The 19,762-nt window shown below is 38.9% G+C and overlaps 1 protein-coding gene, 1 non-coding gene and 1 pseudogene across 2 annotated transcripts in view; 1 reads left to right on the forward strand and 2 right to left on the reverse strand.

Moving 5' to 3' along the window:
* The window catches only part of WDR43 (WD repeat domain 43), a 39,115-nt gene that overhangs the window by 14,070 nt on the left and 5,283 nt on the right, over nt 1-19,762 (reverse strand). The window contains exons 2-8 of the mRNA XM_027555760.1: nt 15,568-15,705; nt 12,382-12,503; nt 6,831-6,951; nt 5,910-6,049; nt 4,578-4,680; nt 3,987-4,051; nt 1,323-1,494 (exon numbers count right to left, since the gene is read on the reverse strand). Of these exons, the coding sequence (XP_027411561.1) occupies nt 1,323-1,494; nt 3,987-4,051; nt 4,578-4,680; nt 5,910-6,049; nt 6,831-6,951; nt 12,382-12,503; nt 15,568-15,705 (861 nt within the window). The remainder of the gene's footprint in view (nt 1-1,322; nt 1,495-3,986; nt 4,052-4,577; nt 4,681-5,909; nt 6,050-6,830; nt 6,952-12,381; nt 12,504-15,567; nt 15,706-19,762) is intronic.
* Nucleotides 6,334-6,418, reverse strand: LOC113901966. The gene has a single exon (XR_003513622.1). It is a non-coding gene; the product is annotated as a small nucleolar RNA SNORD53/SNORD92 (small nucleolar RNA).
* LOC113901424 lies at nt 6,958-8,297 on the forward strand (annotated as a pseudogene).

Genomic DNA, 19,762 nt, shown 5'->3' on the forward strand with positions numbered 1-19,762 from the left:
ACTTTCCTTAGTTATGAACTGCTCTAAGTTTTCACATGTGCACCTTCAAAAGATTGAGATTTTAAATGTAACAAGTTTTAAAGAAAATATTATCAGCTCATTGCCCTTGTAAAGAGTAATCTGCTAAAAAAGACTTGTCCTACTCTAAAATTTCCTACTGCTATCCTTCCACAGGCTAGTCAAAGACAAGCAGTGGCTCAAAGGTGAATTTCTATGTCCTGATACAGTAATAAACAGTTAAGTTTATGCAGCAAAACCCCTATGTATCTACAAGGCTTTAAAGTTATAGGTAATTTCCTATATCCACATAATCAATATCTGAAAGACACAAAGCAAACAGGTAACAGGCTGCATCTGGAGAGTGGGATTATTAAAGGAGTCACATATGGTAAGAGACTTATGTTCACAGCTTAACACTTCTCTCCCCTTTTTTATATCATATCCATGTATTATGTTTTTTAAAAGTAAGTAAATAGTTTTAAATCGAATCAACAACAGATTGCCTGAGCAAGAAATATTCTCTCACCCACGTTGCCCACGCTCTGCAACAAGAGAAGCCACCGCCTTCTCACAGCCTCATCTACTGGATATGCTCATAATTACATACCAGAAGTCCTCAAGAAACTTTTGTAATCAAAAATTTTAAATCATTGCCCCACCTATCACATTTCTACTTGGAATATTCAATGTGTGGTATTACCATGAAATCTTATTTATCTTTTGGGTAACTGGGCAACATTCACCCATACCTGTGGCTACTGAGCACTTGAAATGTGACTAGCCCAAAGTGGTATGTGCTTACAAGTGAATAATACATGCCAGACTTCAAAGACATAATACCAAGTAAAGGAAGGAGAGTAAAACATCTCAAATAATGTTTTATATTAACTCGGGATTAAAATATTATTTTGGATATACTGAGTTAAGTAAAATTACATCGGTGACCCTTGAACAATGCAGAGCCTAGGCGCACCAACCTTCCATGCAATCGAAAATTCATCACTTATAACTTATAATGTATCCATAGTTCTGGCAACTGTGGATTCAACCACCTTGGATGGTGTAGTAGTACAGTACTTACTATTGAAAAAAGCCATGTAAAAGTGGACCCACACAGTTCAAATCTGTGTTGTTTAAGGATCAACTGTAGAACCAAAGCTCTCACAAGTTAAAATAAACCACCCACTGAAAGGTCCCTCAGTTAAAGGGAAATATATGACATCTTCTTAAGTATTCCAATAAGCACAGTGTACCCTTTCACAATCATCATCTACAGAGATGTATTGATGTTACACTACTTTACTTCAGGAGCATGTACGTACCACTCGCTCAATGGTGGGCTGAAACCAATTGCCATATACGAGCAACAATGACATTTTGTCTGAGCAGAAACCAGCTGCTAAAATAGGGATAGGTTTTGGTGTTGATTTCTTGCCTTTCCCAGGTGTTGCTATCTGAATTGTACAGTTTGAAGTCAAAGGCTTTTTGCAGTACCTAGAAATGGAAAAACAAATAGATAAGAAAATGTGAAAAGAGGACTTCCCTGGTGACGCAGTGGGTGAGAACCTGCCTGCCAATACAGGGGACATGGATCCAATCCCTGATCTGGGAAGATCCCACATGCCAAGGAGCAACTAAGCCCATGAACCACAACTACTGAGCCTGTGCTCTAGAGCCTGGGAGCCAAAACTATTGAAGCCGGGACACTACAGAGCCCATGCTCTGCAACGAGCAGCCACCACAATGAGAAGCCCACACACCACCACAAGACTAGCCCCCACGATGAGAAGCCCACACACCACGAGAAGAGTAGCCCCCATTTACCACAACTAGAGAAAGCCGGCACAAAGCCATGAGGACCCAGTGCAGCCCAAAAATAAATTAATTAAATATAAAAAAAGAAAATGTGAGATAGCATTTCACACTAATTCTTTGAAGCTGGTGTCAAGTAAAGAAATGGGATCCTCCACTGGCCTCCATGTCAGCACCAGGAGTGAGAGGGTCCCCAGAGCGCCAGTGTTTCTGTCATCTGTCCCCACCCTGCCAACATTCAAGACCTCACCACCAAAATCTGCCATTAGGTACACCTGCTCTATCCCCACAAAAGGCCCCAAGCTTCCAAGTGCTCTCTCACCACCATGAGCTTTCAGACCGAAATGGCTCTGTCCACACCCCTACTCCCCTCAGGCCCATCTCTAAACGCTTCCAATCTCCGAACACTCATCATGACCTCTGCAACACACTTCCAGGGGCAAAATAGTCAGTAAAATATAAATGAAATTAAATCCTCAACTTCAGAGCTCCCCTCACCTTGTGCCAGGAGCCTTCGCCATGACTTAAGTGTGCACCTTGTTCTTCACTAACATTCACTACAAGCAGTCTCTTCTTCCACCATCTCTAAAACCACTGAAATTGTCGTCACCAGCTAATGCTAATCCTGTGGCCTCTGGATCACTCAGCCCTTCTTTAAGATGTGAGTGGCTCACTGTCATTCTGTCCAACAATTCTGCTGAAGAATTCCCTTCCTGGTGACTTCCACACATGGCGTGCAGACGGATGATCCTTCTGACACCGCCCCCCCACCTCAGTCCTAAGCCTTTTGCCTCCAACAACCTTATCCGTCCCTGTATCTCAGCCACACACACTCACACCACAGACATCTTATCACCGGTAAGTACACATCCTCCATAAATAATTCCAATTCTAAGCACCCCACTAGCTTTCCAACTCTCTCTTCCTAGTTTCCCAACTCCACAACCATCTCCAGCCAGGATTTTTGGCTTCTGCTTTGGCCGTTACCCTTCTATGGCCTATTCTCTTTGCAATGTCTTAAAATTTAGGTCAAACGCCATCAATTATCAGTTTAAAACCCTTTAATGGTAGGCTACTGCCCAAGAAGAAATGCCCAGTCCTTACTGTGGCCCTCTTCTGGGCCCTCAGTTATACGTTCCACGTACACATATGACTATGGGAACAAAGGCCTCGAGGGCTACACACCAAAAGGTTAACAGCTACCTCTAAGGAGTGGAACTCAATGGAGCTCCAGAGACTTGGGTTTTATAACCGTCTATGTGTCCTGAATGTTTTAAAATAAATTATACTGCTTTCATACTTCCTATTGTAAAAGAAAGGGCGGTGGTGGTAGTGGTGTAGTCACTAAGCCGTGTCTGACTTGCAACACCGTGGAGTGTAGCCTGCCAGACTTCTCTGTCCATGGGACTCTCTAGGCACGAGTACTAGAGTAGGCTGCCATTTCCTTCGCCAGGGGATCTTCTTGACCCAGGAATTGAACCCGGGTCTCCTGCATTGCAGGCAGATTCCTTACTGACTGAGCTACAAGGGAAGCTGCCAACTGACAATAAAAAGTTGAAACGATTTTAAAGTTTCACATCATTATGCACACTGACTGAGTCTCAGACCATGTTCACAGCGTATGGCAAGAGCTGGCAAACTTTCTACAAAGAGCCCGATAGTAAATGTTTTTGCTTTGGTGGGGGCCACATATAGTCTCTACTGGATGCAGCCTGCAGGCCATAATTTACTGATTCCTATTCTATGACTATTGTACATAACATCAGCAACATTCCTCTCTGTCCACCAGAACACAAACAAGCATTCACTGACCCACCACTGTGTGACAAGGGCAACACTATCAAAATTAGAAATTAAAGCTTCACCAAAGCTCACAACAAAGTTTTCCTACTAAGCCAATTTCTTTTAAAATTTATGTTAGAACTAACAAAATTTACTAAATACACAGCATAAAAAGCCACCCTCTTTAACCAGAAATATGAAGAAATAGGCCACAACTCCAAAACTCAAGTTTTCATGGGAATGTATGTATTCATACAGACAAAGAATTAAAGCTTTCAGAATGACATTACTGAAAAGTAACAAAGCAAAGAAGGCTGAGGTGGGAGTATAAATAAACAGTAGCAAGTCACAGAAAGAAAATAAATTTCTGACTTGAGAACTTTCTTACTTACCCATTTAGTATGTGTTCAAAAAGATGAACTTGACCATCTCTGCAAACAACAGCTAACTTGACAGGCTAAAACAAAAACGTAACATTACTCTAATAGGAAATATAATTCAGTTTACTCTAATAATTACTTATGAAAATCCAACTACCCTCTCCACCCTTCAAATAGTAACCAGAGATAACACAACAGTAAGGATGGACAACTTCTGAATTTAAAAATTATCACTGCCATCAAAAGAACAATTCAAATAGAAGTTGTCAAGCTTATAAACAGAAGTTTAGACTATGAAGACCGTAGTCAATGACCATGCAGCCTGGAGGTTCAGAGGCACTAAGTTCCTGCCAAGTGCATTGGCTGACAACAGGGAACCGGCAGCATGTGTGTCTGGATCACTGAAAGCGCCACCACGCCCTGGCCTTTCCCCTCATGAGCACTTAACACAGAACCCAATGTTCACTTCCAGCAGTCTAAGACTTTTGTTTTACTTCATTCTCTCTCTTTCCTGAACCATCACATTGTCAAAATCCCGATTTAAAAAGAGTATTTGTGAAGTCCAAAAACAAATTCACAAAAAAAAAAAAATTAGCCGCTTACCTCCTCTTTGTTTTCTGACAAAGTCAAGTCAATATAGACAGGCTCATCTGTAACTGTAAAAGACATCACTGCATTCTTCTCTTTGTTTTCTGACCGGACCTGCCTAGATAATAAAACCAAGGTTTAGACAGCAAGACACTGGGAGGGGGGAAAAAGGGGGCCAAAGAGCAGTTCATCTTTTGAAAGCTAAATAAGGTAATTAAAGACAAAAATAAGCAAAATATTTGTGTCACTACCATGTACCATGGTTGCATGGGAAAAAAGAAAGCACTAACGTGTTTGTGGCAGACTTAAATAACGAACAACCTTCTTTTCCACAGACCATTTGTCTATCTTGATGGCAATGCCACTTTCTTGATCACTACAGCTTTGCAAGTCTTGAAGTGAGTCCTCCAACTTCTCTTTCAAAGTCATTTTGGCCACTCTAAGTGCTCTGCAGTTCCACTTGAATTTTAAAATCACATTGCTGGCATTTTGACTGGGTTCACTCAGAATTTATAGATTAATGCGAGGAGAATTAACATCATAGTAATATTGAGAAAACAGAGTCCAGAAATAAACAGATAAATGACCTCATTATTTGTTGATTCCTTATTTGAGAATATGCCTACTTGTTAAAATTTATTTGCAGACCCCAAAATCAGTATTTGCGGTGATTTCATGGTCTTTAACAGGTATACACAGAGCAGTGAAGACTATGAGCAGCCCAACACCCATGAGGTTAAACAAGGCGATGCTCTGCCTTTGTACTGCAGCTTTCACACTAAGGATTCTTTTCACAGCCTGCTTAGTGCCACACTTTTTGCTCCTGTGCTTTTGGTTGGTGACTTCTGTTTAAAATGGCCCCCAAGAATAATGCTGAAGTGAAGCCTAGTATCCCTAAGAGTAAAAGGGCTAAGATATTCTTATGGAGAAAGTGTCTGAGTTCGATAAACTGTTATTTAACATAAGTTCATCACCTATGTATGTGTGTATTAAACCGTCAGCAAAAAGACATTACTGAACTAATCCAGTAGTCATTTCTTTCAACAAAATCAGAGATTTTCCTAAAAAAAAAAAAAAATTTTCAAGGTTTTAAACTGCCCAGTCACAAAAATATTCAGCCTAGTGTACCTTTAAACAAGCACAGAGGAAGTTCTATAATGTAACACTCTTAAATTTTTCTCATAAAGATCTGATTTTTAGGCAGGCTTAACTTCTCATTATAAGTCAATGTAAATCTAACACTAGATACAATAAAGCCAATCTCATATTCATCACTTATATTAACCATGTAAATGTGACCAATCCTTTCAAGGTAATGTTACCTCCCAAATCCAAAAGACTACATACCAGACATTAAGTAACCGGTCATGGACTGCTCCAGATAAGAAATAAAGACCTGTAATTCCATCAAAGGGTTGGATCTCATTAGGAGGTCTGATAGTAGTGAACGTAAGTGATGAAACTGGTGTCGCATGTCCTGTGAAGTGCTAGAGAAAGTTAAATCTCATTTAGGAGAAGATGGATATAAAGCAGTAACAAAAATTAAGAGTTCACATGTACCAAACACAATATAGATAATACATATCTGAAATCAGAGCTCCAGACTAATTATTTGTGCTATATTCCTCTCACTTTAAAAAATTTCATCTGAAAATATTTGAACATTAAAGATGTCCCTTCCAACTCCCATGACCCTATCCCATAATCTTTTTTCCCTCCATCTTTACCCTAAAGACTCACTTCATTCTACCCATTTTAAAGGGGTGCTTGGGTGCTCAGACACAGCCAAGGAATTGTAGGTCTTCATGTTACTCTCAGTGAGTCGAAACCACAATTTTAAGGCATCATCATAGCACCAAAAGTTCAGTAACCCAAGTACACTGAATCGTAAGTCTGTATCTCCACAGTTAAGTATGGTGTTAATTCTAAGCTTCCTTAGTTAAATACTAAAAGTGTACCAAATACTGGATGCAAGCTAGAAATTAAAAATTACTATCATTATTACACAATTATAATTATCAACAGAGATTTAATTCAAATTCTACTCATTTCTTCCATTTATATTCATTTTTGCAATGCATGTGAAATAGATGTATCTAATTTATTTTAACAGATTTGGAGGCTAAGTTTTGTCTATTAAAAATCTACTATTTCATATGTTTCAAAGTAACAAATCTTATAAAACAATATTCTCTTGTTCAGATTTCTGCCTTTCTCCATACTTGCTCCAGTCCACTGTTATGCTTATGACTAATTTGATCCACTCACTCTGTAGACTTCTTTGGTCTCCAAAACCCATAGTTTGATTGTTCGACCAGCTGAAAGCAACATCTTTCCATCTGGGCTGATACACAGGGAACTGACACTGCTATTATCACCTTTCCATTTGCTGTATTGAAGAGAAATAAAAACATCTCAGTAAATGGGGAGGAAACTTTACTCAGAGCAAAAACAAAAAACAAATCAGGCCTTAAAAATGCCACTTAAGATTCTAGGCCAAATGACAATCCTCCGAATCTTGAGTCAAGTAACCAACCCTGGACAGATCTCCAAGGTCCTGCCTCCCCAACAGGACAGAGAATCTGGAGAGGTACCAGGAAATGGGTAAGAGCTATGAGAGTGTACAATGGGTAGCTGTGTATCCTGTGATCCATGAGGTGGATTTTATTAATACCCAGGAAACTGGGCATGCTGGCTGGACCCCTGCAAAGCCACTATCCCCTCCAAAGTTCCTGCATTCTCTGAAAGGTTGAGAATGTACTTGGTAGCACAAATGATCTCTCAACCTATGGTACAAAAAGGCTATTTCTATTCCAAATGCACACAGATATGCCCCCATCTGATAGAGTAAACTAAATTAGGTATCGATGATCCCTTTCTAATATCACAAATACGATCAGCAGCAAGAGTGTCTGCAGACTGTCACACACGTTAACAAACTTTTATAAGCAACAAGGAGCTTAGCCTGGCCATTCACTTATATAATAAGAAATAACAGCAGCAATTTTCCTACCAAAAAAGGTTAATTCTAAAGTGGAAAACATATTGCTCTGCTAGTCATATTGGAACTGTCAAATAACTCATTTAGAAAAACAAAACTACTCTTTTGTCTAGGCTGCCAACATGCCATCCGAACTAAGGGAGACCCGAAACTTGGGAGCACGTGAGCCACGGCCACAGTCGCCTCCGGAAACACCACAAGGCCAAGGCAATGCAAGTACCACCACAGAATCAACTTCAAAAACATCACCCAGGGTACTCTGGGAAAGCTGGTATGAGGCAGTACCACTTAAAGAGGAACCAGGGTTTCTGCCCAACTACCAGCCATGATAAATTATGGACCCTGGTTAGTACACAGACATGGGTACATGCTGCCAAGACCAAGACTGGAGCTGCTCCTATCACTGATGTGGTGTGACTGGGTTACTACAGAGTTCTGGGGAAGGGAAAGCTCCCAAGGCAGCCTGTCTTTGTGAAGGCCAAACTCTTCAGCAGAAGAGCTAAGGCGAAGATTAAGGCTATAGGTGCAGCTTGTGTACTGGTAGCTTGAACTGACATGCTGGGAAATTCATTAAACGATAAGTGGTTTTCAAAAAACAAGAAAACCAAAATTAGATTCTTAAAATACACATACAATGACCTTTAGAAATTAAATCAAAACTGATGAAAAATAAAAAAATGTTTATGAGAATGTTTTTATAATTCTGGGGTTAGAAAAGGCCTTCCAAAGCAATTACAAATAAGGAATCACAAAGAAAAAACAAACAAACAAACAAATTTAATTAAATAAAACTTCTTACCACAAAATAAGTCATAAAAATTAAAAGCAAAAGCCTGGGGGGGAAAGATACAAAAAATAAATAGGCAACCAGGGCTCTGTAACAACCTAGAGGGGTGGGATGGGGATGGAGGTTCAAGAGGGAAGGGACATATGTATACCTAGAGCTGATTCATGTTGATACTTGGCAGAAACCAACACAATTCTATAAAGCAATTATCCTTCAATTAAAAAATAAATTTAAAATTTAAAAAAAGAATTAATACTCAGAATACATAAATATCTCTTTATACTCAAGAAAGAACTCCTAGGGACTTCCCTGGTAGTCCAGTAGCTAAGATTTCATGCTCCCAATGTGGGGGGCCTGGGTTCAATCCCTGACCAGGGAACTAGATCCCACATACTGCAAATAAGACCAGTGTAGCCAAATAAACATTTTTAGAAAGACAAATAAAGAAAAAACTCCTTGATTAAAAAAAAAACCCCAAAATAAAAACAGACAAGGGCTTCCTTGGTGGTCCAGTGGTTAAGAGCACACCTCCCAATGCAGGGACATGGGTTCAATCTCTGGTCTGGGAAGATACAGGCCTTGAAGCAGTAAGTCCAACAGCCCTAGAACCCGTGCTCCTCAACAAGAGAAGCCACCACAATGAGAAGTCTGTGCAAGGCAACTTGTCAGTAAACGTGAAAAACTCAATCTCACCAATAATCAAGGAAATGCTGCAATAATGAGCAAGAACTTTTCCTTTACTCTCGTTGGTACCAAACATTCTTGACAATTTTTCACCAAATCCCACAGCTTTAGCACTCACCTATATTCCTTATTTACTATCTGGTCATTGAATTGAGAGACTTTAAAGAAAAAAAGGACATGATCACCATCCTGACAAGCTTTCTGAATCTACTTCACCACTGAGCACTGAAAACGCCAGCATAGAGCTACCACCACCAAAGCCCGCCCCCCTCCCCATTAAGAGCTTTGCAACCTGTTAACCTCCCTCCATCAGTAGTACCTGGGAACTTGTGTGAATTCTGAAGCTCCAACCTAGACCCACTAAATCAGACCTGTAGACACAAGTAGCATAATGTGCACTTTAAAGATGGAAAAGCAATAGGAAATGTGACTGGTTCCAGAGGAGTAACCTACAATATTAACTCTGAAGGCCTCCCAACCACTTTACAAATGAGCCCAGCAACTGAGCCACACACCCACACAGGCTTTCCAATCAGCTTTTTAATGTTTCATTTTCAAAAAACAACAGGCAGTCAAGGATCTCCAGTCACTTGAAGAATGTCTTTAACATGAAAGAAACCAAAATCAAACAAAAATCAAAACACATCCTCAAGAGGGAGATGATAAGTAAAAAAAACTTAAATCCTGCACTACTTTAGAGAATTAGAAAATATTACAGGCATGAAAGAAACATGACAGAACGAAAAAGAAATATTCAAAGAACATAAAATAACTCCCAGAAGTTAATAATTTAGTTTGAGGAACTTAAAAATTCAATACAAGACTTAGAAGGTGAAATTGAAGCAATTTCCCAGGTAACTGAAGGAAAAGACAAAAGAGTTAAAATGAGAATACAGTAAGAAACTTAAAGGATTGGTCCAGGAGACACAATATCTAAATAACAGTATGCAGTATAAGAGAAAGGAAAAAGCGGGAATTAAATTATCAGATCTGTAGTACAAGAAGAATGAAAAACATGAATTCCCAGGCTAAATGGTCCCTCAAGGGCCAACACAATGCACTGACTGAAGAAAAAAATAAACAAAACACAGAATATTTCAGTGTATAAGAATAATTAACAATGAAAGCCAAAAAAATGAACCAATGCTTCAAAATCCTGGGGGAAATTATTTCCAACTCGAAGTCTGTATCTTCAAATTATTAATCAACTGTGAGGACAGAAATAAAGACACTGGAAGACATGCATGGTAAATGTATTGAGATTCTGCTTGTCTTCCAGGAAGCTACCAATTTGTGTGTGTCACCAAAAAGAAGAAATAAACCAACGAAGAGAAGAATGGGGTCTAGGAAACAGAGGTTCCATCTGACAAGATAATTTTCAAGATAATGAAAGGAAATCTCAGGATAATCACTAGAATAGAGCAGAGAAGTCCTCCAAGAAATAAATGAAACTGGAGAAAAGCCTACAAAAATTAAATTACTGATTCATCAACTGATGTGTCTGAAAATATGTGAAATTTAAACTATTGCAGGAATGAGACTGAACTAATGACAAGTATACACAAAACTAAGCAAATGAAGCAATAATACACCCCAAAATTTTGTGCCCAAAGATAATACAAACAGCAGAGTCCAAGTTTCATCTAAAACAGTATTTAGGTAGGTATAACGTGAACAATGAATATTGTTTAATCAAAGTGTGACATTACAACACTGGGGAAATGCAGATAGAAAAAGGTAGGGACTAAGAGCTAAATCCTCATCTTCCTAAAATGGAAAATAAAATCAATTAACTATAGCATAAGAATGCCAAGAATGAAACTGTAAACACAATATTGTATGAGAGAGCGTAGCTGGGTGAAAGTTTAGACTCTGATTCAACCTCTCTCTTAAGTCAAAACTGGGACGGAGACCACCTTGCAGTGTTACAAAAACAATACTGTGTATAACATGTTGAACAGTGCCTTGAACATTATCAGTCATTCCTGGAAGGACTGGCTTGGTGAACTCTCATCTAGACAGCATTTAAAAGTATAGCTGCATGGGCCCCACCCTGACCTAGTGGACAAGAATCTCCACAGGTGTCTCTTTACAACCATGAGTGTGGTTATTGGAATGCACTAAACCTCTAGGCAGATGACTCACTGCACCACCAGCCCCAAACCTTCTGTAAAATTCTAAGCCTCTCTCACCACCCCTTCTGCTGGGTCTAGCTTCTCTGCCTCTGAACTAGCTTGTCTGTTTCTGAACTAGCTCCTTCCCATACATTTTACACAGTCCTAGCAAATTGTCTTCCTAAAACATTATTTGGGTTACTCTGCTCCCATGACATTGACCTTCAGTGTCTCCTGCTTATCAAACATCTAAAACTCTAAAAAAAAGTAGTTTTAGTACAGCAGGAAAACACTGTGCCAGAATTCAAGAGAGCAAGATTAGAACTCCCCTGCCACTTATTAGTTCTAAGACTATGAGTATCATTATCCCCCTTAGGATCCTCATCTGCCTAAGTTCAACTACATTCAACAGTCCACATTCACTAAGCATCTACTATACAGTCACTCACAGGATTAGGTGCTTGAACTAGAAGATTGTCTGAGATTTTTATCAAAAACTTACGGCCAGACTCTTATACAGATACTTTGGCTCATATCCTCTACCAGCCATTATTCCCCAGCATGGCCCTCCTCTTAAATTCTACTGCTCCATTCCAAGTAAATCTTTCACTTTTCTTTCTCCTAGCCTTTGCTCCTGCCATATCTCCATGCCACATTCCTTTCCCCACCCTCAAAAAGATTCTCCTGCCCTCTTCTATCCGTCTTACCTCTCTTAAGAAGACCAGCTAAAATTCTTCTCTTCCACCAGGCCTTCCCAACACCACCCTACTCATCTGACCAGTAATTACATGCTGCTGCTACTAAGTCGCTTCAGTCATGTCCGACTCTAGCGACTCCATGGACTACAGCCCACCAGGCTCCTCCGTCCATGGGATTTTCCAGGCAAGAGTACTGGAGTGGGGTGCTATTGCCTTCTCCGAATTACATGCTACCTTATGGCATCTCTTATGCAGTTATTTTACTCCTGTACCGTTATTTATGTATTAAAATCCTCTTTTATGTATTATGTATTTTTATGTATCTAATACATAGACTTTTATGTATTAAAATCCTCTATGTCCAATTTGATTAAAAATTCCTTGAAAACAGTCTATAACCTTACCAATGTCTACATTCCCCATTGTATCCAATACCCAACTTTACTTATATCAAGAATACAGCCATGATTTGTCAAAACATTAATGCATTCCCAAATAGGCATCGAGCTATCCCAAAAGTATCAATGTTACTCACCACTTTACTTTGCATGTCTGTGTGTTCCATTCCACAATATGTTTATCATCTGAACAACTATACAAACAGCCATTGTCTTGATGCCACTGTATGCAATTGACTCTGTTGTCATGTCCGCCATTCTGCAGATTTTTTAAAAAAAGTTTAAAAAAAAAAAAAGCTCATCCGGTATAATGTATAATATGCACCCTAGATTCATTACTGAACACTTAACTAAAATGTTAGGCCTTAACCTAATAAAAAGGCCTACCCATTAACCTAATTAAAATGAGTATCCATTTCCAACATTAAAAATGAGATAAATCTGCTATAACTTTATCAAATATTAACTTTCTCTTCCCCTCTGCTGGAAAAACATACATCATAAGTCAAAGTCCTAAATGCCTGCTGCTTTTGATAGGAATGCCAGCACTAAGCATGATAAAATACTTCATGCATAGTGGCAATAGTCTGGGACACCTGAGTGAACTAGTAAAGTCAAATCTTAAAGGGTTTAAAGTCAGCACTTAAGGTAAAATTCACTTCTAGTTAAAACTATCCTTGAAAATCCCTTTACAAAAAAAGTACCAAACACTCTCTCAATTTTAAAAATCATTGTTTCTTCAGGGAAACATTGAATGTTTCCATGTGTCACAGCTCATACCATACAGATGTAAGTTTAAATATACTTAGCATAGCAAAATGCTTGCTTACTCAGAGGCACCGCATAGAAATGGACACATTAACTGCGGAAAGACAAGTTCAAGTCTCCCATCTAACACATCCCAGAACAAGCTCATTCAGCAGAGTAAGGTGTTAAATCTTAGGATAAAACCTACTCTCTGAGCAATTACTGTTTTTTCACTCTTTCCACCTAAATTCACATTAATTAAATATACATACAATGAATCATGACTGTATACATATCTACGCTAAGCATAAAGGTAAACTCACTACTACTATCATACAGACTGCTCCCACCAAAAAAGAAAAATAATTTTAAATGTTAAATTCAATTACTTCCCTTCCTTCCTAACAGCTATCTACTCAAAGCCCTACTTCATAACCGCACACAAAAAACTGAACAAAGGATATGAACGGATAAATTCCACTGAAAGAACTCAGTAAGAAATTTTTTAAAAAATTTTCAGTAAGTAATCCAAGAGATACAAAGCAAAACAAAGCAACATTTTCAGTGTGTTCATCTACCTATTTTTCAGCACTGTAATATCCATCCTGGTGAGGCTACAGTGAAAACGACACTATCGCATGTCGCTAGAGGGCCAGCATACCTTTTTGGAAAGCATCTAGCAACTGTCCACTCATTCATTCATTTACTCATTCAACAAACATTGACTCAATACCAATTACTTCTAATAAACTCATTCCTTGCCAAAGGTTTATATATAATCCTGCGAGGTATCAAAATGACCTAAAAAGGAGTTCAAGCCTCCATCAGTATCACGTCTGTAACTGACTGAAACAGTACCACCGTGTACCCAATGGTAGGTCCCTGCTGATCACAGAAGACTGACCAAATCAAAAGATGGGATCCAGGGTATAGTGGGGTAAAAGCAAACATGAGGCCTACACTCAACTTGCAGAGGAAGGAGGAACGAAGGGAGTGTCCCTTTACATATACTTCTGAAAGTTTTTATTTCATTTGTATATTATTTTTACAGTATTTAATATAAAAACAAGTGATATATTTTTAAATGCAGATTTAACAATCAAATAAAAATTTTCACCTATTAAATAAGTTTGGGTTTTTGGTTGGTCTCATTGTTGTTTTAATAGAATAATCAATGATGACAAAAACATTGCTGAAACACAGGTACCCTGCCACCACTGAGACAAGGACAAATTAGGAAAACTTTCAGAAAAAATTTATACTATGTATAAAAACACCTAACACACACCTTGGACTCATTAGTTATAGATTAGTAATTGTGGGAACCCATGTAAGAAAAAAAAGTTTTATAACAAAAAAATCAGAAACTACCTCAATGGTCAGTAACACCACCAAGGGACTATCCAATTTATAGGACTTTAGGCAACTAGGTCTGAACAAATATAAAAATTACTCAAGCTGTAATATAATGGGAAGTATCAGGATACAAAATAGACTGACTAAAACTATCAACAGAGGATCTCTCATTGATAAATTTAGGTACGTGGGGGGGGGTGGTTCAGGATGGGTGACACATGAACACCCATGGCTGATTCATGTCAATGTATGGAAAAACCACTATAATACTGTAAATAATTAGCCTCCAATTAAAATAAATTAATTTTTAAAATTTAGGTACAATTTTTTTCCCTAACTTCAGGTATTCCAAATTACTATGGATAGATGTTACTTAAAAGAGAAAACAGTCTTTTATTTATAAATACAGAAAGCATTCCTATATACAGATAGAAATTAAGTGAACATCAAAAGCATACTGTAATAGGTAACAGTCTGAAACAAATCATGCCAATTAAGTTACTGTCTGGCAGCACCAAGCCCACATCTCTCTGCTCTGGATGCTGGGGCTGGGGCTCTGCAAACCCCATTTCTGCTTTGCTAGTGGGATCATTAGTGGGCTCCAGACCAAGGGACTTATTACCTTCCTGTCTCCCAGTTTGCATCACCCCAGCGTTTCTTCAACCCAGCAGGAGCAATCCTTTCAGCAGCAGCTGAACTTAAGATGCAGTTTTTTCAACACTTGGAGAACCTGTCTCATCAGCTCCTTTCAAAGATACCAGCAGCCAGCTAGGGCCCACTCCCTCCTCCCAGAAGTCTGGACCTCAAGTCCATAGGGCCAATCTCCCTCGACAGACATCATCTGTACAGAGAGCAACATCTGCTTCACAAAGGTCTGAGTTTCAGCAACAATCTCACAGCTTCCCTTGTTCCCGAGCCCTGGACGTGGTGTGCTCCTTCCTTCAGCTACTGTCTGCGATACCCAGAATTCTTCTTATCCTTTCTTATTTTAAGCCTACGCAACAGTTCTTCACACTCTTCATATTCTGACCTATAATAGTGACAAGGTTACCTAGCACAGCTATTATCAAATATTACTGTTCAAAATTTTAAATATGGAAGGGGCAGAAAATGCCCTTATACTACAGATCCTATAGCATATCCTGAACTGCTTTGTTTTTCATAATCAGTTTCCCAACATCACTCTTTTACATAAAACACACATACAGATAGGTACTTACTATCAATTTACTGTGTAATTCTCCTTTTACTGTACTGTATAATAAAATACTACCAACTGCTGTACCAAGAGCCAACAAGTCAGCCTGGTTACTTGTTACTATAGCTTCTGATTTCCTTTTTTTCCTCTGTGGACCTTCCTGGGGGGAAAAAAAGACAATTTTTTATTTTATTATTTCAAACACTGAACCATCATTAATGCATAAATGCAAATGCCCTTGAGCCCACAAATGAAATGTGCCTGCTTCTAAAAAATGTTTTTTTAAAGTGGAGATGGGATTTGCTCTCAGATGATTTCTTTTTCACTACTTAGAGTATAATCACTCCACAGGAAGAACTTCTAATACCTGTCCCTGTCTCCTACCTCTGAAATAGGAGAACTTAGAATGCTCTTGGTAGGGTTCTAAGGGCTCCAAGCAGCCTGTTTTCGACTTCTCAGAAACCAACCATTCCCAACAAGTCCAAGCGAAGTCTCCACTCCGAAGCAAAAAGATTACAGATCCATATACAAGCAGCCAATACTTTCCCCTTTACCCACAAAATCTTTCCTTGCCTTGTGGCTTCATTTTCAGGAAATGGGATTCAAATATTTTTACATTTATAAACATACAATTACTTCAATTTGAGTCAAAAAATAGTTGAACTCTCAGAGAAGCGCAAAGCACACATCAGAGAAGTTGCTCCAGTGACTGATTAAGGGTCAATCTGAAAGTTCCATGCTGTGTTTGTGATTAGTGTCAAAGAGTCCAAGCCTTCTTTGACTTACTTCAAAAAATGAAAGTAAAAAAAAAAAAATGAAACTAACAGCTTCTATCTGTCCATCAAGAAGACAACCAGTGCGTACAACTTCAGAGTACTATTTTAGAGTTTATAATGCCAAATAATAATTTATAATTTTGTAACTTTTCTTCCATATATTTATAATTTTTTAAAATTAAAGCTTGTTAGCCTATGTTTTAACATAAATTCTGAGAAATCCATTCTTTTCATGTAAAACAGACCAAAACCATAAAAAGATAACTTTTTTTTTCAATACTGCAAGATCTTTGCTCTACAGCACATAAAAAGCAGTTCACGATACATAAAATCTGCCCAACCCAAAAAACCACCAAGAAAACTGATGTTAGCAGTACACAGACTATCAAGGAAGAGATTTATAAGGCATTTTCCTCTTTTTCTCCTCTTAGTTATCCTACAGAGATGTTACATTTGAAGAATTTGATTCACTGGACATACTAAGTCAACAAAAAATTGAAAGATTTAACAAAAAATAAGATATCTTTAAATATGGAAAAAATAATGCACATTTTACAAGTCTTGAGAAATGTATTACATTAATAAACCCAAAAGAGAAGTTAAAATTAAGAGTCAAAGTCTAAGTCTGATGGTCTCATCAGTAACATTTAATTTGACTGAACACTAAACTCAATCAAGAACTGTCCCAAGCTCCACCTTCAGTTACATGAATTTCTAAAGGCACCTCTGAATGATCCCAGAGGGCAAATGTGGCTTCTGCGTAAGGTTATGAACACAGACACCAATTTCAGGCAAGGGAAGCAGGGGAAAGTGTACCAACCTAATACTACCTCATCAGAAAACTCTTCTCTGAAAGATTCTAGAAAGTATTTCTTCTATTCTTGGTTTTCCTTAAATCAAACTAAAATTACCTACACTGAGGTTTCTAACGTGTGGAACATGGGCTGATCCAAATATGTGTATGTTTTTCTGTAGATATGCATCTGCATTAAAAAGCACAAAGAGGGCTTCCCTGGTGGCTCAGTGGTAAAGAATCCGGCTACCAATGCAGGAGACACAGGTTCAATCCCTGGCCCAGGAAGCTCTCACATGCCACAGCGCAACTAAAGCCTGTGGCCCCAAGTACTGAGCCTGTGCTCCAGAGCCCCAGAGCCCCAGCTACTGAAGTCGGCATGCCCTAGAGCCTGTGCTCCACAACAAGAGAAGTCACCCCAATGAGAAGCCCACGCACCACAACCAGAGAAAAGCCTGGGCAGTAACAAAGGCCCAGCACAGCCAAAAATAGATAAATTATTTTTTTTAAAGCACAAAGAAATTTTAGAAATTAAACATTAACATTCAAAACCCTCATTTACCTATCAGCAAAATCTCCATTTTGGGGAGAAGCAAGCGAAGGCTAGTGGTAGGAATATTACAGAAATTATGCCCAATTTTGAGGATCATTGGTCTAAACCTAAATAATAATCCAATTAGTTAACCTCAAACAACTAACAACTCACATAAGTTTTCTCCAAGTTGGGTGATCTTTTTAAAAACTAACTTCTCATTCAATAGGATGCGTATGTCCAAACAAGTAACACATGCAACCAGATAAGTTTATATAACCAATGTGTGTTTCAGTGAAACCTAATATTTTAACGATGGTGTGATCACTCACCTAGAGCCAGACATCCTGGAATGTGAAGTCAAGTGGGCCTTAGGAAGCATCACTAGGAACAAAGCTAGTGGAGGTGATGGAATTCCAGTTGAGTTATTTCAAATCCTAAAAGATGATGCTGTGAAAGTGCTGCACTCAATATGCCAGCAAATTTGGATAACTCAGCAGTGGCCACAGGACTGGAAAAGGTCGGTTTTCACTTCAATCACAAAGAAAGGCAATGCCAAAGAATGCTCAAACTACTGCACAATTACACTCATCTCACACGCTAGTAAAGTAATGCTCAAAATTCTCCAAGCCAGGCTTCAGCAATACGTGAACCACGAACTTCCAGATGTTCAAGCTGGACTTAGAAAATGCAGAGGAACCAGAGATCAAATTGCCAACATCCGCTGGATCATCAAAAAAGCAAAAGAGTTCCAGAAAAACATCTATTTCTGCTTTATTATTGATTATGCCAAAGCCTTTGACTGTGTGGATCACAATAAACTGTAGAAAATTCTGAAAGAGATGGGAATACCAGACCACCTGACCTGCCTCTTGAGAAATTTGTATGCAGGTCAGGAAGCAATAGTTAGAACTGGACATGGAACAACAGACTGGTTCCAAATAGGAAAAGGAGTACGTCAAGGCTGTGTATTGTCACCCTGCTTATTTAACTTCTATGCAGAGTACATTATGAGAAACGCCAGGAGAAATATCATTAACCTCAGATATGCAGATGACACCACCTTTATGGCAGAAAGTGAGGAGGAACTAAAAAGCCTCTTGATGAAAGTGAAAGAGGAGAGTGAAAAAGTTGGCTTAAAGCTCAACATTCATAAAACAAAGATCATAGTATCTGGTCCCATCACTTCATGGGAAATAGATTGGAAAACAGTGGAAACAGTGTCAGTATTCTTGGGGGTTCCAAAATCACTGCAGATGGTGATTGCAGCCATGAAATTAAAAGATGCTTACTCCTTGGAAGTTATGACCAACCTAGATAGCATATTTAAAAACAGAGACATTACTTTGCCAACAAAGGTCTGTCTAGTCAAGGCTATGGTTTTTCCAGTGGTCATGTATGGATGTGAGAGTTGGACTATGAAGAAAGCTGAGTGCTGAAAAATTGATGCGTTTGAACTGTGGTGCTGGAGAAGACTCCTGCGAGTCCCTTGGACTGCAAGGAGATCCAACAAGTCCATCTTAAAGGAGACCAATCCTGGGTGTTCATTGGAAGGACTGATGCTGAGGCTGAAACTCCAATACTTTGGCCACACTCATTGGAAAAGACTCTGATGCTGGGAGGGATTGGGGGCAGGAGAAGGGGATGACAGAGGATGAGATGGCTGGATGGCATTACCGACTCGACAGACGTGAGTCTGAGTGAACTCCGGGAGTTGGTGATGGACAGGGAGGCCAGGCATGCTGTGATTCACGGGGTCGCAAAGAGTCGGACACGACTAAGCGACTGAACTGAACTGAATATTTTAACCCCATTACTATATACTTCTGAAATCAAGAGTGTAATGGGACTAATGATTATAGATCATGACAGACTTCTGTTGGCATTTTCTATTAGAACCTATTATTTCTGTGATCAAAAATTTCAATGACTCCTCAGAGAAGAGTAAATCAAAAAAACAACTGTTTGGCATTCAAAAGCATCCACAATTTCCCTCCAGCCCACCTTTTCTAGTCTCATTTCCAATTCCATCCTTACATTACACTCCCTAGTCAAGAATGTGTGTTAGTTGCTCAGTTGTGTCCGACTCTTTGCAAGCCCATGTACTGTAGTCTGT

Source organism: Bos indicus x Bos taurus, chromosome 11 (genome assembly GCF_003369695.1).
Source record: "Bos indicus x Bos taurus breed Angus x Brahman F1 hybrid chromosome 11, Bos_hybrid_MaternalHap_v2.0, whole genome shotgun sequence".
In the NCBI taxonomy this organism is placed as follows: Eukaryota; Metazoa; Chordata; class Mammalia; order Artiodactyla; family Bovidae; genus Bos; species Bos indicus x Bos taurus.